The 21,213-nt window shown below is 44.0% G+C and overlaps 1 protein-coding gene across 1 annotated transcript in view; it reads left to right on the top strand.

Moving 5' to 3' along the window:
- Window positions 1–327: 327 nt before the first annotated feature.
- Window positions 328–21,213, top strand: part of PTPRJ (protein tyrosine phosphatase receptor type J) — a 77,492-nt gene continuing 56,606 nt past the window's right edge. The window contains exon 1 of the mRNA XM_054199403.1: window positions 328–698. Within this exon, the coding sequence (XP_054055378.1) occupies window positions 633–698 (66 nt within the window). The 5' untranslated portion in view covers window positions 328–632. The remainder of the gene's footprint in view (window positions 699–21,213) is intronic.

Consider the following 21,213-nt stretch of genomic DNA (forward strand, 5'->3'; position numbering starts at 1 on the left):
GGGGCCGTGGCCGGCGGAAGGGAGGGCGGTAGAGGCCCCCGCGGCCCGGGTTATCTTCGCTTTACCACCAACCCTTCACTGCGTACCGCCCGGCCCCGAGCGCCATCGCCGGGACGGGGCGGGCGGCGGGGCGTACCCCGCAGCGCCGCTTCCTCCGGGGGTGCGCGGCGCGGCCGGGAAACTTTCGGAGGGAGCCACTTCCTCGCCCGGCCCGGCGGGGAAGGGAGGGGAGGGGGGAGATGTCAGATGCCGGGAGGGAGGGGTGAAGGCGGGGAAGCGCCAGCCACAACCCCCCCCGCCACCCGCTGCAAGACGGCCATTTAAGCCCTGGGCGAGGGGCTGGCGGGAGCGGCGGTGATGAGCCGCAGCGGAGAGAGGTGATCGGCCTGGCTGTCCTGCTCGCCCCCGCGCTCCGCCCCGCTTAGGGCTTCCCCCGCGGCGGCTCCAGCCACCCGCCTTTCCAGTCAGGGAGCGCTAGAGGGAGCGGCGGGAGGCTGAGGCGCCGCTGCCTGTGAGGGCGGCGAAGGGGTGGGACGCCGGGCGGTGCGGGGCGCGCAGCCCGGCCATGTCTCCGGGGGAGGCGGCGTCGGGCTGAGCGGCCGTGCGCGCAGCGGGGAGCGCTCTCCGCCACCATGAGGCGGCTGCTGCTGCCCCTACCCCTACCTTGCCTGCTGCTGCCGCTGCTGCTGTCGGCCAAGGTGAGACCGCGGCGCGGGGGACGGAGCCGGGCGCGGGAGGTGGGGGGTCCGCCGCGGCCGTCGGCCGCCGCACCTGCCCCCGCTGGGAGCTGCCCGGGTGGCGGTGGCCCCCTCCGCTCCCTGGGGAGGCGTGCGGCCGGCGGGGCAGGTGTGTGGCCGGCGCTCGGGCTTTGTCCCGCAGTGGCTCTGCCGGTGCCGCCCGCAGAGGGAAGGGGAGGCTGAGGGGGGCCGCGGCGTGGCCCGGCGGAGGCTGCGCTCACCTGGGACAGGATCGCCGCGGCCTCGGCCTCCCCGCGGCGCCCTCCGCCTGCCCTCCGGGGGTCTGAGCCCCGCCCGGCCGCAGCGTCGGGGGGCGACCGCTGGCCGGTACCGGCGGGGATGTGGTGGGGGTGCGAGCCGGTGGTACAGCCGCGTGGCTCCTTTCGGGGCATGAGGCTGCCCCGGTTGTTTACCTCGCTAAAACCTGCCTTAGGTAGAGCAGGGACGGCTCCTGTCTCCCCACTGAGTATTGTAGCCTGCCCTCGTCGTGTCGCTGCTGGTTAATTAGTAATATGTTATTTGCACATCGCCCGTGCTGGTAGTGCGCTTCACCCACTGGGTTGCAGCCTTCAGGAGCGGTGTGGAGTTTTCATGGGAAAATCCTGCCGTGGTGCGGAGAGAGCAGACCTGGCAGTGTAGGGCTTTAGGTCAACGGGAGGCCTTTGCCAACATACTTGTGTTTCAAGCCTTCCTCTGTGCCCGAGTGTATTGCAGGATGTTCTTCCAAGAACACCTTTCAGTGATGTAAGTCAGAATTACTTGCCAGGTGACACACTCATCACATGCTGGCATAGACTTTCACCCCATGCTTCTCTCAGCTGGTAGCTTCCTGTTGTTCCCGTAGGAGAGCTTCATGACTGCTGTGAACCTTAGTGTTTTGGGGCTTGGTGAACTTTTGCTTCCAAATGTACCTGCTTGGCCTCCCTGCCTCAATGGTTTCTGCTACAGAAGCATGAATGTGTGTTGGTATGGACCAAGGTGCTTAGTAATCTGTGGTGACAGTTCTCCCTGGCCTATGTTTCAGTCCCACCCTGAGGGCTGCAGATCAGAACTATACCATTGACTTGGAGTTTTAACTGTTGTTTCCTTATCTTACATTGGCACCAGCTTGTGATTACAGCTAATGGCTATTGTACACCTTTGCTCCTCTTCGTTTTGTTTCTCATTCAGTTTGGGGTAACTTGCAGTGTTTTGTCATTCCATCTCTGATGTTGTACCAAGCCTAGGTTTAAAAATCTCTTCTGAATAAGAGTTAAGACTGACTTGGGAATCAAAGTACTCCAGTGTTTTGGAAAGGCTCAGGGCAGACCTGGATTGTCCCTGGGTATAGCCTTGCAGGCTCACCCAGGCAACAGGACCCTTGTATGGGCATGTGGCTTGCATTGACTTTTCTTCCTTGAAGCAGAGGAGCCTTTGTGTGAGGATCTGCCAGCCATGACCTCTATTGTTTGTAGTTTTCCTTCTCAAGCAGGGTATGAAATCTCGTGATGTAACGATCTCCTTGTCCTCTAAGCCTGGCTCTTAATTGATGTCTAGTATGATAAATAATAAAAAAAAAAAAGTGGACTCTCTCCTCAATTACATATACTTATGCATTCGTCATCTTGGGGCCCAGTTGCGTACCCCACTGACTCCCTCTGGGACCCTCAAGTAGGTCCTGTCATCCCCTGATAGTATCAGAGGTCCCATCAATGTGTTACAGGACACAGGTCAGATCTGCAGATTTTGGTCTGGCTCGTAATTTTAGGTGGGAACTCCCCAGGTCATAGTGTCACGGTCTGAAAATTCAGAAGACTACAGTTTTTGACAGTGTCAGTTGTGACTTTAGGTGTACCTGTGAATGTGAAAGCACCGATGTAAGGAAGTCTCTGTTCACCAGATCTTTTAACTGGCACTGGTCAATACCTTGCGGAGTTTTGAACATATAGGAGCACTTGTCAGATCTACAGAGAGAGGTGGAGGGGAAGGCCTCTTAGGAGCTTTTTCCTTAGAGGAGCAGGACGTAAACAAAGTCCTTGCTGATGGTGTGGTTCTCCAAATTGTCCACTCATTTGAAATCACTAAATTTCAGTGTGGCCGCTTATGGCAAGTAGGGAGGATAATGTTTATATACCCATTAATGCCAGCAATAAGGATGCAGAATAAAGCCTTGCGCAGAGGGAATGCTTGCTCTAAGCACAATAGTCTTGTTGCTTGTTCCAAGTAGTGTTCACATGATCTTGCCCTCTAAAAATCAGGATGGTCTCCGATAGGGAACAGTTTTGCTCTTTGTGGTGGGTTCTTTGCACAGGTTAAGGCAGATGTCAGAGTTGGCCAGTGTTGTTTGTGGTATAGCATGTGTGCAGGTATGGGGACATGGCTTGGGACTACCTGGTAAGGTATTTGGCTGGTATAAGAAGATGACAGCAGCTGACAAGACTGTCAGGCATGTGGCATGAACCAGACTTTGTGCATTGTAAGAGTTAATGCTGCTTGTCTACAGTCTCCCTGCTGGCCCATGAGACAAAAGGCAGCAAGTTGGGTGGAAGTGGTTCTCGGTTGGATCTAGTCTCCTTGTTGCCTTTCAGATGGCTCTGAGGTCGGTAAGGGGACAGTGTTCCTAACACAGACAGCATTGTTGGCCCAAACACGTGCAAGGGCTGGGAAGCATCCCGAGCTGTGGAACGGCTGTGTCATAGCAGCTCCTGTGTGGTGTGACAGGCATATGATCTTTCCGTGGCATCTTTTACTCAAGGATAAGCATCTTCCTAATTTTTTTAATGAATTACAACCCAGAGGGCAAGGTTGGAGTTGTAAAAAAACAAACCTTGATCTGTGTTTTTTATGGGACCTAGTGACTTGAAAATGATCGTATTAGTGATATGACAACATAACAGCTACTGCTCAAGAGCAATGGACTTTTAAGCTCCAGTGTTTGTGTGCTGGTTTTGGTGCTTGGAGTTATAAATGCCCTTTTTGTGGACCTAATAGCTTGTTCTTATAGCTTGTTCCACGTACAGAATTCCTACTGAACCTGTGTGAGTCGATTATATAGGATTATGACTTAATTACTGATATGAATTTCCAACTGAGGAGTTTAAATGAAGCATCGTCATATCTAAAATGTGGGCTTGTCATGCATGTATGTTGCATGTCAGTTAATTTCTGCTGTATATTATTGGTCATTGTTAATCATCCTTGTTGATTCTCCTCTTGTATGGTACTCTGTATTTTAGTTTGCAGAATTATTCTGGGTAATCTTTAGCACGTGAAAGAAAAATAAAGTTAAAAATAAGTACCATTTAACAAAAATACTTCACAAACACTTTGTGACACAGGTCTACATGCAGTTCATTTAGCACTTTTAAAAAGAATAAAGCTTGAGAAATGTGAGGCTTCTGTAAATATGGTTCTGGAGTAAAACCTTTAATGAGCACCATTAGAAACGCAGCTCTGGGCATCGCTGATGTGGAGACCTGAGCAGGCCTGGACTTATGCAGCATAGACTAGAAAGGGAAGCCGTGGCTGTTGTTTGCTTGTGTCAGAGGGGCTTAGAAATAGACTTCTCATCTGTCTGGACAAGTTATTTTTCTGTGGTGACTGAGAGTTGGTGCTGAAATGCAAAGGCTTTCATTTTTGTTTGAAACTGCAACACAGGTTAATTTCGTGTGCTTCTTTACGTTCGTTACAAGAACACACAACATGAGCACCTTCTGCAGTACTCAATAGATGCTTTGTTTTCCATGTGGCATGGATGTGCGTGGCGCTTCCTTAGCTGCATAGGCTGACTGCACATTGCAGCACATTCAGATGGTTTCCAGTACTTTGATTTTAGTCTCCAGCCAGCAATGCACAACAAAATATCTTCTTCTGCACATTCGAGATCAGAATTCAGGCCCACAGTGGAAATGTTGTCTGTGCAAACAGCCACGCTATTATTAGTACTTCCTCAATTATGTGAGCTACATGCAAGTCTTTGTTGAGGATTTTCATGGCATGTAAATTTTTTTGGTTGGAGTTTCTAAATATGAGAGAGAGAAATTGCTACTGTTTTAAAAATCTTCGGTAGGGCATAATCCAATCCTAATTGTGTAGGGCATAATCCATATAATTTTAATTTATGCATTTCCTTCTTCCTACTAGAATTACAGTGCATCACAGGACGAGCATTTCAGCAACGTTAGAGAGTGGGTGGGAACGGGGAATTTGATGTTTGTAGGTATGAAGCCTGTATCATGTTGTTTGTTTGTTTGTTTTTTTTTTTCTGCTTGCTTGCTTGAAAGAAGATTCCTGATATGAGTAAAGGAGAGAAAGGCTATTAAAATAGTCAGTGGCTGCACATCTGGTTGTTAGCCTGATGTGAATGCTTTTAGTTAGACTCCAAAATTTGAATGTAAATAGTACCTTGAACATCATAAAAGGTTGCTGGAATTGTAGGAGGAGCTAGCTGAATTTTCTCTAGCAGAGAGGGCCTGCTCCTATGTAGGAAGGGGAGAGTGAGAGAGAACCTTGCCTTAAATGGAGCCATTAGTAGGAAACTAATTTTCAGCAGGACATGACTGTGCAGGGGAGGACTTCTAATTGTGGGGAAAAAGACATCTAAGTGTAGGTGAGCATGTGCTAATATGAAACGTTAGAAAGCAGAGTGTGCGGGGAAAGAGTGATCAGGCATGTGCAGGAAGAGAAGAACAAAACAGATGCACTGCTCTGGAAGGCTGCACCAAGGGTTTTCTCTAAGTGCTTTCCAGCTGTTCCCAAATGTATCTGCACATTAACAGGCCTCCTGGGGCTATTAATCCAAAATTCCAGGAGAAAATCCAAGATTAAGTGGGAAAGGTATTTCTGTAATCCAGCAAAGAATGGACACATACATGTCGTCCAGCCAGAGCTGGATCGATAAACTTGTGGCCTCGTTTGATTATCTTCTATGCCATTCGTGGGCATTCTGTGGAAAAGGCAGGACAACAGAGTAATGTCCTTATCTTTCGGTAAATGTTGCTGGTATGTGGGACATCACTGAATGTACTTAAGGTTATTTTCCTACCATCACCAGGAAATTAGAAGAATCCCTTGGTATTAGGAACCACACAGTCCAACTGTCACTCCTTTCCCTCTTGTGATTTATCTGAGACACCTAGGGCCACGTATGAAAGCCTCTTTCTCCACCTGTAGAAGTGTAATGGGAGAAAAGGAGACTGTGCTTTTAACTGCACAGATGTTTTTAACAGAATAGAGGAAACGCCACCTACACCTCTGTAAACAGAGGAAGGAAAGATGTTGGAGTCTGCTGTGGTACCAGACCTGTGCGGTCTGTAACTGATCTTGGCTCTGCATGGCGCTCCAAACTTAGTTGGTATGTGCAGGGAAGAGGGCAAAGGCCTGTGTTTGGCTCGAGTCCTACTTTGGGGAGGGAGAAGGGACCACTGGAGGGATTACCTTTAAGCTCTCCTAGCCAATGCCTAGAAATCCCTTTCTCTCCAGTGCTGCACATCTGCTTGTTTATGGTTTCCTTTTCCTATTCTTCTTGTACCTCCTGTTTGTTTGGTATGCTTCTGACTTTTCTCATTGTTTTGTACAGTTTTAGCCAAACTAAACGATTAAAAGAAATAACTAGTATGTCATTGGCAAGTTCCTAATGCATGCAAAGTTTTTGTTGAGTATTGCATCTGGGGTTCTAATTTAGGCTTTAGAATGTGGGGGGGGTTTAAATGTTGGGTTGGGCGTTTTCTTTGTTGGAAAGACTTGGTGGTTTTCTGGTTGATTGGTTTGGTTTTGTGGCGTACAGGAGAATGCCATCTACATACTGTAGTACAGTTTTCTTGTTTACTGAAACAAGATTCAAGGGCCAGGGATTGAGTATAAGGAATTTGTGTGAACTTCACCCATATTTCCCCCATTGAAGGTAAGAAATTTCTGCTTCTGAGACTACCAAATCATCAAGTAAAGACTGGAACGTTGGGTCCAGAGCTTTATTGTAAATTCCAGTCTCTCTGTTGCAGCCTGGTAAGCAGATGCAGTGTCTTAGCATATCCATCTTGGAGGCTGTGGGTGTTCTAAAAAAGGGTGAGGGTGACATCTGGTCCTGTCTCCTTCAGTGGGTCTCATCCCTGTCACAGCCCAGGTGAGAGGAGGGACTTAAGTGCCTGGGAGCTTTTCCTTGTTAGGATTTTATAGTTTGTATCTAAAACACAGCTAGCTCTGTGATTAGGTGCATTCTCAGATTAATTCCTTACTTCCTTTTGGCAATATTTTGGTAGGGTTTTTTGTCTGACAGTTTGGAAGGATTTGGGTTGAACCTAGCCTGAATAGGAGTGCTCCCTAAAGAGGGGTTATTTGTGCAAACCAGCTCAGCCTGTCCCTGGTCATTGGGGGATCAAAGCTTGACATGTTTTGACAGTTTTAAATGCCTATTTAAAAGTCTCTGCTTTTACTATTTCAGTGGGATTTTTTCTTTTATAGGGTGTATCGAGATGAATCATTCATGGTTTTAGGACATCTTGGTAGATGGGTGTTAAGATAGGGGACTCTGAAGACTCATAGAAAAGGTTATGATGTTATGCATCTTACGGTGTTTGCTAAAGGTTTGTCTCTGCAGTGGGAGATGGCTCTGGAGGCTGTTTTCTCAGAGGAATGCTGGTGACTTTTGTTTCATTCCCTATTGTGGTGGAGCTTAGACTGAGCTTTCACTATTTCCTCTTGTGTACTTGGTTTCTGTTAAGTCAGAGCATTTTTAATAAGCTTCCTTGTTTATTTTCATATACACACATGAACAGGTCACTGCTGGCAAGTCTGTTTCTACATATCTGCTTTTGAGTCCTCATTTGCAAATTACAATTTCTACCAACTCTGTCCCTGGAAATAAGGAGAGAGCCATGCAAAGGGCAGGTGGGTGCCCAACTGGAAGGTTGGCTTGGGAGCTCTGTGTTGCCTCACAAGACAGGAGGGTGCTGCAAAGGATGGGGCAGCAGGCCATGGTCAGAGAAGGGTGCAGCTTCATTTTGGGGCAGGCCAGCCTACATAAGAAGCGAAGCATGGGACCATTTGTAATATGACACAGTGAAAGCTTCCTGCTGCCTCCCCCTAGTGCTTTTTGTTCTTGCAATGTCAATGGAGGTTGCTGCTTCTTGCTGCCTGACATGCCCAGGGTTTCCTCATGCCCAAAGTGGCTCAGCCAACTGGTTCACAGGGTGTTTCCTTGAAACTTTGAACTTAATTTTGCCAAAGATGTCATGATACGGAGGGGCAAAGGGGAAAAATTATGAGAGTTCGTTTAGTTAGCTTCATCTGGCTGCAGCCTGTATCAGCTCCAGGATAGATGACTTGTTAGTTACTGTCTGAATTCATAGTAAGAGGGATCACACCTTTGTCTTTATTTGTCTAAACTTGCTCTGCTACTTGTGCAAGGTGGCTGATGCATTTTGAAGCGGAAAGGGCAGAGAGGATGCTAGAGTGGTAAATAGTGTCTAGCTGAAAATAGAAGGTGGTTCTGCCACCAGCAACATCTGAAATGGGAAGACTAGCCCTAATTGGAAATGGGACCAGTTTTCTGTGCTGGCAGGGATTTGGGGCAAATGACCTCTCTCTGAGATCGAGTTGTAGCTTTGGCTGAGAAAGAGAAGCACTTCTACCATTACTGTCTGGGATACAGGTGAAAGAAATGCATGTTAGTAGTTTCAGCATAGCAGAAACTAGCAGTGTGGAAACATCGAAAGAGATTGACTCAGCCTTGCCAGTGGTTTTATTACAATATTAGGCATGCCGTGGTTTCAGTGTACTTCTTAAACATCAAAATGTGACTTGTTATGAACATCAGTGTGAAGGGAAAAAATGGGTGCCTGTGACTGGCATCAAATTTACATATGCAAAATTGTATTGTGTTAATAAGGGAGTTTAGGGGTTTCTTCCTTTTGTGATCATGCTCAGTTGCTTTCTCTGATTCTGCAGGAACTTCATATACTTATAAATGTCTCAAACCGAAGGTGAAATAAAATGAATGATGGTAAATCGGTAGAGTCCTTTTAAGTAATTAAATTTTGTTTCCTTTAATTATTTTTCCCCATTGAAAGCAGATATGGGAATTCTGATGTCTTCTTGAGGCTGCACATATTATAATGACCCATTTATAACTGAATTTGGATTTGAGGACTTGACAGCTCATAGCTTTCCTGCTACATGAATTGTGCTTTCTAAATTCTAGTATTCTTTCAGTCTCCTTTCAGGATCAGCCACTACTTCTGCTAATAATAGGCTGGAGTTCAATACCAATAAAAATGTACTTGTTCTGGTGTAATTCTGATGCAGTTTTTTTGCAAAGTAGGCTGTGCCTGGTTAACTGAGGTTTTTGATGGTTTCACTTTCTATGGATTCATACTTTTCTTTTTTTGTAAAGGAGAAATACAACAAAACTGAAAAAAAAAAAAGCTTTTTTTTTCTGGGGAAGTTCATTATCTCTGGTTCAGTTTGCGTAATTTTTTGAGGGGAATTTACCTCTAGGGTCTAGTTCCGTGCAGCTGGGCACGAGAGAGAAATAAGCAGCCCAGCTCTGAGGTCAGGATCTGGCCTTTTTAGCTGGCGTACTGTGGACAACACAGTCAGAGGCCTGGTACTTTAGAGTTTCCAGTAGATGTTGTATCTGACAGCTGAAGAAAGGGGACTGACATACTCTCAAATGGGATAAATGGGCAGCATTACTATCTGCAGAATGAAAATATTCTCATTTTCTTTTTTGAGTATCTCTCTGCAATTCAAAATCCTATTTTTCTGGAAATATTTCTGAGATGGAAGAAAAAAAAGGGGGGCATTTTTGTGAAAGTTTGGTTTGCCTTTTTTTTAAGTGACTAATAGACTTAACAGTTACTCTTTCTAATGAACCTTGTACTAGTTTTAAGACTCTTCTTACAACCAACTGAAGAAGTGCACTTTATTGGTACTATTGAGTTGAATGTGTTCACCTGAATGATCAATGATAAATTAAATGTATTGCTGCATCCCCGTTAAAATAGTTGAAACTGTCTCTTAAGTACATGCAAAGCATTGGTAGATATTGGTATTGTGAATGTGTTAAGTGAAATCCCATTTTAAGACGTAATTATGGGAAAGGACAAGGCTGTAAGATCTGGAATTAGATCTGTTGGCCCTTTGTCCTTTAATCTCTGTAACAATGCAGGTAATTGTATGTATATAATAAATCTCAACAATACTCTCCTTTGTCCCTATTAAAGGAAAGAAAACTTTCCTTTGTAACTTAGAAGGACTTGCATTTGGAGATGTTAAAATTTCTAGGAGATACTTAGAAATAAAAAAGCTAGCCAGCTAACAGAAGCAAATTTAAAAAAAACCCAAAACATTTCTTTTATATGTTTGGAAACAGACATCTTTTCCAGCTTAACAGTTACAGATGAAATATTGTTAAAAGTGTTTATCTGTTTCTTCATAAGATAAGACTTTAATGGCCAATGTCCTCCAGCACCATGTCAGTGTATTTTTATCTTCTTGTTGTCTCTTTCTCCAGCTGTAGTGATTTTTCATTATTGCTGAAGGGTAGTTGATCTAAAATATTAATCTCTCGACACAAGGTATTTTTTTATGTGGATTTGAGACTATGTAGTGAAAGTGAAATTTCTCCTGTGCTTTTATTGTGTGTGCGGAATTCCTCTGTGACATTGTAATTTCTGATCTCTGCTATACACTTGTAGTCAAAGATTCACTTTAAAGAAGCTGAAAATTAACTCTTTATATTCATGAAATTGAAAGCTTAAAGTGCTTGAAAAAAACAGCTATATCCTTAACTAACTTTATAATCATATAACCTGCTTTTAAAAAATAAAAAAATAAAAAAATCCCCCCCAATCAGGCATTATATGCTTTTCATGATTAAAGCATGTAATTAGTTTATTGTACTCTGTATTGAGCAAACTTTTTTTTCCTTCTTGACTGCAATATTTTGGAGAGTACTGACACTGCTAGTGAGAGTATACGTGTGGAGCTCTAGCCAGCAGCAAATATTTGCAGGTGGATGCAATATCTGGAACAGCCTTAAGCGGTACTCATTTCCCACTACTACAAGACAGACCTACGGTATGTGGTTTAACTGGTATTTAACCATTGTGTTCCGACTCAGTCTTCATACTTTTAAATGTATCTGTTCAACTATTTCCTGGTTCATTGTGATAAGCATAATGCTGCAGAAGTAATGAGCAGAAGGCCAGAGCTGCAATTTATTTACTGCAGAGTGTACTTTTCCCTTTTTTCCACCCCAGCTATCTCCTGGTAATGGAGCCTAGTTCTCTTTATGGTGCAGTTGGTTAGGACTTCATTTAATAGGTGTAAATAAAATAACAAAACAAAAAATACCCCACTTCTTTTCATTTACTTGCACTGTTTTGTGTTTTGACTTGCGGGAAGGGACTGCTGTTTCTCCAGCAGCAGTTCTGTGTGGTTCACAGAGCAGCTCCTTCTCCATCCTAGCAAACACATTGCCTGCTTGCTGTGCTGTTACCAGACAGAAGGTCTTTTCTGACAACCTTCACTGTGCCCCATAGGTTATGCTTATGTGCAACATTCTGTGCAGTGCATTTATGGTTTGGTTTATAAGCAGTGTGTGCAGTGATTCTTCCTGTGCCTAAGTTTGAGGCTTTCCACGACAACTGACACAGTTGCTACTTCTTATTTATTTTCTTGCTCCTCTTCAAGGTAAGAAGAATAATAAGTTGCAATGCCCAACTCTGACAAATACCAGTTGCTACTGATGACAGGAGTCCCCTGCCCTCCTGTTGCTGCGAATTGGCTGCCTTAGCTGCTTCTGCTCTCTTCTGAATGATTTCTTTTTTGGGGAAAAAAGGGGATATGAAAAAGAAAACGGATATCTCATGTGCAGATGTTTATTCAGAGTCATTGCTACGTTGTCACAACTGTCTTCAGATCGCATCAAAACTCATTCCAGCTATGTTAATCTGAGATTTGCACTGAAGACTGCAAATCAGCTGAACAGTTTGTCTCCTACAGAAATGTGTGGAAAAGATAGGATGTAAGATACTGCCAAACTTCAGTTTCCCTTTTGAGCAAAGGCCTCTTACTTTTTGCTGTCCTGAAGTCCAGTGTTTCCAGAGCTATTGTCCAGGGAGGCCATAGGGCATCTGAAATCCTGCTGGAGTTTTGAACATTCAATTAATGACTGAGAATTTTTAGGGCTTGCAGTAGGTCGTACTGTCAAGACGTGTCTGAGAACACAGGAGCTGGTCACCTGCTGCCCCTCATATCTTCTCTTCCCATTCTCCTCCCCCTTATTGCACCAGTTGTGTTGTGTGACCTGGAGGTTGTAAATGCCATGGGACGTTTTGCATTTGTACATGACTATTACTAAGGAATCTTGATGGGGTTAGGACCTCTGGCGATGACTTCATAAAAGAAATCTTTCTTAGTTGCCAGGTGCATGTAAGAAGTCAACATAGTGCCCCACCACATCTGTCTCCACCAGGATTCACTTCTACTCACAAACTGTGTCAAAAATGAGAGCTGGAGGGGGCAAAAAAAGCTTCTCTCACACAACTTCCTGTATTTTCTGAATACAGTATTCCTTTTTGGTCATGAATGGGTTACAAATCAGACAAAAGCTGGGTTGTGGGGTCTTGTCCCTTTCTTCTCTAAGTGAATGGGTTAATTCTTGGTGGGTCTGTAGATAGGAAAGGCATTCCTTACATCAGACACAGATGGGGAAGGGTTTCTTGTGCTGCAAGATAGGCATTCACCTCTAGACAGAGGGCAGCCTGTGGTGAACCACTCAAGTGCTCAGGCAAAGGGGGTAGGAGTGTGACTGAGGCAGTACAAAACCTTGGCAGGCATTTAGCAGGACAGTGAATTTCATCCTGGATGCTCGTTGTGTCATGGAGCAACTCCAAGTTGTGAAATACCTACTCTGAGCAAGTGGGAGCAGCGAGAAGGATTGGGATGCTACGGAGCAAACTGTACCTCCGACCCTGTGAAGGGATAGTACGTGGTGTGCAGATCCTGTTGAGAAATCAGGGCTAAAGAGAACATCCCTTATATTGAAATGGTGCGAAAATCAGCATGCTAGTAAAATATCCACTTTGTAAATGGCTACCATCAGGCTGTTCAAGCTGCAAACTGTGTGTACTGTACATAACTGAAACAAACCTGATTGTTGCCTTTGCGCAGCCAATGCTGCCTTTTGCTGAGGAAGAAAACCCACAATTTGTTTCTGGATGTCCCATAGTGCAGTGACTGGTCTTGTGGGCAGTCTGTGGTTTCTATGTATTGGGTGGTGTTTGGAAGACTCTAATTTGAGATGTTCCTATCCCTGCTTTAATGCAATGAAGGGAGCTAAACGAGAACCGTGTGTGGGTACAGCTGAGGAGGATATGGAAAAGCAAGCGTATGAGAGGCCAATTGAGTCTGGAGCATAAGCACTCTTTCGTCATGTCCATCTTTATGAAACCCAAAGGAAAGACAAGTTTCTAAAGAAAAGGAAGTAGGTTGCTGGGGGAGGATGATGAGTAAACACAGAGTGTACATGAGGAAAAAGACTGCTACAGCCTACGTAAGTTAACAGCGCATATCAGCTGTTGAAGCAGTGCCCAAGTATGTGCTGTTTCATTACATAGAGCTGAACCATATTCGTCTCTGAAATAAAACTGACCAGTCTACTGTCTCCTTTTTAATTAGATCCTGTTGGGATGAGACATCCCTTCCTGAAATGAGAGAAAGGTAAAATTCCCCCCCTCACCCACAGACCTTTGCACACTTGACAGCTGTGATAATATGACACTATCCCCTGTAATTTGGATACTGCTTAAAAGTGACAGAAGGCATTTCTAGACAGCTAGTGTTGAACTTGCAGGCTCTTGCTACATGAGGTTACCAGCTGTATGCTGCTTACAATGAGGTGATGATAATTGGTGTCTGCTGATGGTCAAACCCATGATCATCTGAGAGCTTAAGGAGGAGCAAGCCTGTCTGAATCATCTACTGCACTACACAGTAGCAAAGCCTCTAGTCTCTACAGTTACTGCTACTGAGGGGAGGATGTCATAGGTATTACTGTTTGCTTATAAATATACTTCAGGGTATTACTCAAAGCTCCCTAGCCAAGAGTGGGGTTACCTTGCTGGTTGTGAAAGTGCATAGGAAGGCAGTCTCTATTCTGAAATGTTTGAATGGGTGTTATTGTAAGCATGCACATGTGCAAACATGCAATTTATATTTAGGGAACACTTTTACAGCTGCAAAATCCATCTCTGAAAAGCTAGGAAGTGTTGGAATTAAAGCTGTCCGTTTGACTTTAATCTGCCCCTTTTTGAAGGATGGAGGTAGGGCCCAGAGCACCCACCCTTTTCCCCCCCTCACCATGTTTAGCTGCCTTTGCTTAGTGCCAGCCCCCTTATTGGAGGGAGCTGTTGGAGAAGCTTCAACTCGTCCAGATGTGTTTTGTGATTAAGGTGGAGGATGTCTCTGCAGCTCCCCCTGTACAGCCTTGCCAAGAAGTGTGTTGCCCTGCTTTGATTTTGGAGTGGCTTTCAAGCTGAGGTGAGAGCCTGTACAGCTGGGTTGTGGGAGCATTGCAGCTGAGCGGGTGCCTGGTAAGGTGACCCACTGCGTGCCATGCTAATCTGTATCCCGTCCCGTAGGATCAGCTTCCTGGCTTGACCTTGCATCTACCTCATGAACACGACAAACATGGCTGGTGATCTTAACCGTAGGCTGTGCCTGGGTACCATCCATTGCAGGGCCTGCTGTACTCGGGTACCATGGCAATGCACACCTGCCTAGTAGAGCCTCCAGCTCTTCCTGTGCTATCCTGCTTAGCTCCCTGCTCCCCTTTCCCTGCCTTCTTTACATGTGTCTTCTAGTTATTTCACCTAATTTTCCCTCATCCTTTTCTTTCCCCCAGTCTTCCTCTCCTTCCATGTGTAGGATGGTTAGGGTTGCTTACAGAGCATCTGTCAGTGCTTGATGTAGTTTAGTTGTTCTCTAAGTAGCTTTATGCCGCGTTTATTCCCCTCGGCTTCATTTCTGCAAAGGCTCCAGTAGGCCATTAGGACTTTTTATTTTGGTATCCCAAGTGTTTCTAATGTAAGTTTTTCACACCGATAGCAAAGGACTACCTTAGTGAGGGGAGGACTGAAGAGGTCAGGGGAAGTCCATTTCTTGCCAGAGCATAAGAAGGAAAAAAGGTCACTGGGGTGTTTAGTAATAGTACAGTGATGTGCTTTCCCTTGTTCTCATTTTCTCAGTGTTTTGAAGCATTTTGGCTGCAACATTTCACAACTTTGTAAATATATTTAGCCAGATGCTAGCACGTAGTCTTAAAAACTTCCCTCCAAATTGAAGCACTTGGGGTAAGTTATGAGCAAATGAAAAGGGGTCTTCTGTTAGGAAATCCTGGCCAGTGTTACATAACAACCTGTACTATTACTGTTCAGACTTCACATTTAACTAGTTGGCCTTGATTTTCAGAGCATTGGTGCCATCCTTTCATACAAAACCACTCTTCCTACTTCTCTCTCTTGTCTTGCTGCAGACGTTCATCCCCAGCTGAGCTCTGTGGTTTTGGATGCACAGTGTGCGTGGGCATCCTCAGTTATAGCAGTCGCTGTGGCGATGCTTTGGTGAAATATCCAAGTGCACCTGAGAGGGGCTGCCCCGGCAGAGCTGTGCCACAGCCCTGTGTCACAACCTTTCCTCCCTAAATTCTCCCTTCTCTGGGCCAAATAATCCTGTTATAACTTACAGTATGTGAAAGCTCCACCCATTCTGTAAAATCTTTGAGCTTTATCACTGCAAGTGTGGACAGGCTTTCTCATAGCAATCTACCAGTTTCTAAATCAAATGCATCCAGTTTTCTTAAGTCATCTCTGTATCTTCGTAATTGCAATTTGTCAGTCATTTTGATTACAAATCCTTCCCTAATGGCCCCATCTTTTACGCTGTTCCCTGTTATATATTATTTTAGAAAAATGGCTGTTTTCATATTTTACATTTTTACCAATATGAAACTTCAGAGTATGATTTCTCTTTTAAAAAGTCTATTTCTAAAATTCAGTCCTGTTCTTTACAACTTTCTCCCCCTTTCCTTTTCTGCCCACACCTCAAGTCAAATTTTAGGTATGTGGGTGGAATGGGTTTTAGTAATGTGAGAGAAATGGATAGTTACATGCAGTGATGATAGGGAGGAATAAATGCTTGTGTAGTATAGTGACGAAATACTGTTTGTTGCAGAACTTGGATTGTAATTGCACATGGTATACAGTGCAGCTTCCACCCAAATTTTCTGTCGTGCTTGTCTTCATTTTTGCATATACATGTCACAGAATAATTTATTTTAATTTGTATTTATTTAGTTTGTCTAGGAGGAGTAGGGTGTTTTAATTGAAAGCAAAAATTCCTGTGAACCATATGCCATACTCTTCAGTCAGCTCTAATTAAATTTCGTTTCCTCCCTGATTTCCAGTTGTTGCCCCTTTGTGTGTGTGAGAATTTATGCAGGAGATCCCCATCGTTGTTGTCATGTCATGGTCCTATTTTATGATCTCATAGTTCCCTCTGTGTTGATCAAACATGTTACCAAAGATTGTTATTACAAACACATTCTTTACATGGAAGGAGATTATGGTAGGTTAAATATTACTTCTGTAAGTCCTTTGGTCAGTATTTCAGAGTGATAATGAAGATCAATGTATTGAGCCCCCTGGGAAAGCTTCTGTTCATTAATGAGGAGAACAAGGCATGGGGGTCTGAAGTAACGCAGTGAACTGATGACACACAGCTTGGGCTTTCTGAATTTCAGTGCTGCTATCTAATTGCAAGAGGACCCTACTCTTGCTTTCTCTTTCTGCCAGAAAGTCATGTTTAATACTAATCAGCTTTTGTATAACTATAAGATAATAGGGTACTTTTAGTAGCACTAGCTAGTTCAAGTATATACATATATGTGTGTGTGTATGTGACTGTGTATACACACACGCATATATGCTTGTGAATGTAGAGCAGGAGAGAAGAAATGAACCTTTAGTGAGAAATATTTTATTTTGGTGTTTAGTTCTATTTGTTTAGTATCAAGTATTGTTTGAAAGAGGCTAAAGGAAAAGGAACTGTGTGTTGAGATAAGCAGTTGGAGAATAAAAAAAAATATAAAAAGAGACATGTACTTGGCTTAAATGATGTCCAGACTTACTGTGATATTTTCCAGGCACTGGTATTTTCTTTTTTTATTAAGACTATAAACAGTTGATTTTTGTTGAGTCTACAAAATAACAAAAAAGAGCCACGATATTAACACATTTAACTCTTCCCAAAATATGCATTTGAGTGCGTTGTTTTACTTGTCCTTTGTGCTTTAAAAAGGAGCCTTTTATAGCAGGTTTTAGCTTCTATGACTGATTAAGGAACCATTAGCTTGACAAATAACCATGTGATTAATTGCAGGGAAAAAAATTGGTGAATTGAATAGAGAAGTACTTGAATGCTTTCACCTTAGGCATTTGCAAGGAATTTTATCAGTGGAACATGCTAGTATTATTTCAGTGGCTCTTCTGTTTCTGTTAAATCAATCTGGGCAGGATGTCTTTTCACAAGCATTTTGTGTACCCACATCTCTGCGACTGGGGGGAAAAATCAAGGGCTTCTTCCAGCCCCAGCATCACTAGTGTTGATGCGACTCCCTGGTAAACAGGGCTGGGGAACTGATGGGGACACTGTAGTGGTGTGTATTTGCAAGCATGGGTTTGACGTGGGTGTTTATGAGCTCAGCAGTTCCTTGCTAGGCTGGTGCGTATCCGGTCCAGATCCTTCTCTGGTGTCAGGTTGATGTGTTGCAAATACATCCAAGTGTGGGGATGGAAAGATGGGATGAGTTGCCTGGGGTTCAGCACCAGCACTGAAGGGGGTTTTCCTTGCCAAAGTGGAGCTCACTTTCCATCCAGCCCATCTGATGGGGAATTTGGATTTCTCTAATACCCAGGCTCTGCATGTTTGGGTCCCAGGGGCTAAGGCTGGTTATGTGTTGGCTCAACAAGGTGTCTTGTGCATTCAGGCTCCAGGAAAACTGTTCTCTGGAGCTTTTGGTCACATATCACTTTGTTATCTGGATGATAGCACTGTGAACTTTCCACTGCAAGTAAATAGCTCCTGGGGCAAAGAGGGAATTAAAAAAGCCTTGATGGGTCTTACACTTGCAATCAAGAATGTATTTTCCTATGAAAATACAATCTATGGAAATTTAAGTCACAGTCTGCTACAACATGGTAGAAAATGACTTATCTTGTACTGTTAGAGCTCCAAGAGGCTGCCTGTAAAGTCAGAATGTCTCCAGATATATAAATAATGTCCTATTATCTTATCATGGTCTAGGCATATGTTGCCTTCAAATACAAAAAAAATACATAATATTGCTCATTTTAAAATCTTTCTTTTCAAAATGTGTGTGCCAAGAAGCAGTGTGCTGGGGAATAAGTTCAATTGTAACGGGAGGGATTTTTTTTTTATTATTACGAGAATTGTTTGTGAATGAGCAATGGAGATAGTGACCTACAGGGTTTACAAAACGTGGGAATCCGTCTGTCTAGCCAGCACTATAAATAAATGAGAAAGGCTTTTGAAAGATTTTTGTCAGCTTGATATGCATTATTTTGTTTCAGCAAGTCTCATTTGCTTCACAAACTTCGTTCTGTATGTGGTGCTATTTATAAACTGGGGTGGAGGAAGAGTCTCTGGGAGTGGGTGATTCACAGACACAAAATAGGGTCATAAACAATGTTGACACTGTGGCATAATCTGATAAAATCAGAAACTTGGACAAAGAGTGCAACCCTGTTCTTCACTGGGGCTCTTGTGTGGCAACTTTATCTCCTTTTCTACTGACCTTCTCTGACTTGCCAAAAATGCCATCTAGTTTCATTTTCACAGGGGCCTGACACCGAGTTGCCCCAGGTTAACCTAAGAACAGTGCTACAGCTCAGTTTTCTGCAGGGAGACTCTCATGCCTGACACGTTTGAAGAGTATGCGTCACTGCTGGTTTTGTGGGATGTGGCAGGGGAGCATCCAAGGGCTTCCTGGTAGCTCAGTGGGTGTCTCCTCTGCACCCTGGCTGGGAGTGGCTGCAGAGAGCTTGTGTTCACAGCTGAAGGTGGATTAATGTTCGTATCACAGGCTGGGAGTTGGGGTGATGAGTTATGGATATGTGTTCCCTCCTGCCACCCCTTTTGTGGGCTCTGGGATTGGAAATAGGATGGAGGATTTGGCAAAATCTCCTGGGGCTTGCCTGTGACTATGCTGAGGGACAGAGAGCAGAGCAGACAGAAGCTGGTTTAGTATACTGAAGCAGTATTTTGAGTGTGTGTTCTTTCTGTATAGTTAGAGGTAGTTTAGTTACCTGCAGGAATAATATATGTGCTTCCTTGTGCTAAATAAACACTGACCAAGTCCAGGATTACTTAATGAAAGAGGAGAAAGCAGAAGGGTTATGAAGAGGGAGGACGTAATTGTTACTGCTTCTATACAGCAACACTTGGAGATGTTGTTTGAGCTGAACAAGATGTTATTTGAGCTGAGCTTTTGAGGCACAGCGTACACTGTATGCGTGTACATTGTCTTCAAGGCCATTACAGTCTGTTGGAGAGGAAGTGATTTGTCAAGTTTACCCAAGTACTCCATTGCAGAGCTCATCCTAAAACTCAGGACTCATAAGCAGGCTAGTGTATCTGCAGAACTGTGGTATGTTCCAGTATGTCCAGCAAATAACCATTCAGTGAGTCATGTAGGAGAGGAATATGTGGAGAGATAAAGGACAAGACTGCAGCGCAGGAATGAAAGATGAAATTTGCCTGTGCCGGTGGATAGGGATCCCAAAGTGCTTCCTGCTCAGAAGCCTGTTAGAACAAAATCAGAAATATACTTCTGAGCATTCAATCCCCAATGGAGATGAAAAGCACATAGAGTTTAAAGAAAAAAAGAAAAAACCAAACAAGCAAGCCCAACCAAATAAAAATACATAGACAAAAGTGTGCATCCACCATAGGCAGGAAAATCCTATCTTTTGCTTTCTCCTATTATGGGAGGGGTCATTGTTTCTTTTTCTAGTAAAAGAATCCTTTTTTAAAAATGTCTGTGGGAAAGGAGAATAGTCTGAATTGAGTCTTTGAGATGTTGTATTACAGAGAGTCACAGAAAATGTACTATGCAAATGACTATCTGCCTTATTAGATGCCTCAATAGAGTTCATTGTCTCAATATTGCTATTATTGGAGATGGATGGACACTACATGATTTTACCATCAAACTGAAAAACTTCAGTGTTACAGTCTCATTGCTAGGGTAATAACAGTGCACTGACTTAAAGGAGAGAATTGAATTAAAGGGGAGTGAAAGGTCCATTGCTCTGTCCATTTTAGTTTGTCTTTTTGCATCATTTCAGGGGTCACAACGGGAGGGTTGTGCTTCATGGTATTGGTTTTGTTCATCTTTCATTGCTAATTGAAAGTCCTTTTATGGGGAGAAATCCTCTAGCATCTGCTGTGATTTTGCTTGGTTGCAGTTGTAGGCATGCCGGTGTGGTTGGACAGTGGCGATGCTGGCATATTTCTCAGGTGGGCGCTAACCCTGTGCTTGGTGTCCTTGTGAAGGAGGAGCACCTACTCCTTTGCTCCCTGATGTCAGAATGGGCATCACTTGATGTGTTGAATCTGTCTAGCTTACAGAATGGGAATTTTCAGATAAAACTTTGGCTCAGGGTCTGTGTGTCTGCTGTCTCTGTGGCCCCATGGTGATAGTAAGGATCCATCATTGAGTTTTCATCTAGGTTTGGGCTATATTGCTGTTGTCCATGGAAAGATGCATCTCTCCCAAGCAATTTTGGTTCTTCTAAACCTACCGTTTGCTTCACTTGCGTCTTGGTGGGGAGTGGAAAACAACCCAGTTTCTGTCTTATTTATTGTTTGGTTAATATGTGTGCAAGTTAATGACTAACTAGAAGTAGTACAGGCAAATCAGAAAACAGTAACCTTACCCAGTGTTTGCTTTTCTTTGACTTTTCAGTTGTGGAGTGTATGGGGAGGGACTATTACTTATTAAACAAAAGAAGTTCTCAAAAGCCCCCACCATTCACACCAAATAACCAACTGTCCCCCCTTAGTCTTTGAAACTAGCTCCTGTCACGCAGTACTCTCTAATATGAGTTAATAACCAGGGATGGCAACAAGCCACAGAACAGCTCTCAACATACCTAACATACAGAAATAAGATTATTCTGAATTTGGAGGCTTTGTTTTGTGTGCTTCATTCTTCTTCTAATTCTGTGACCTCTCTGTGTATCACCTTACGCTCATTTCCAAGGACAACCCAGCTGACCTCATGGCAGACAACCCTGATGTAAATGACAGCGAGAAGCCAGCTGGCTGAAATCAGAAGTCTGTGATGTGAACTTAGGCACTGCCCTGTCCTTTCCCATCCCCTCACCAGTGCTAGCGGTGGGGCTAGTGCTTCTTA

Source organism: Rissa tridactyla, chromosome 4 (assembly GCF_028500815.1).
Source record: "Rissa tridactyla isolate bRisTri1 chromosome 4, bRisTri1.patW.cur.20221130, whole genome shotgun sequence".
NCBI classification, from domain to species: domain Eukaryota; kingdom Metazoa; phylum Chordata; class Aves; order Charadriiformes; family Laridae; genus Rissa; species Rissa tridactyla.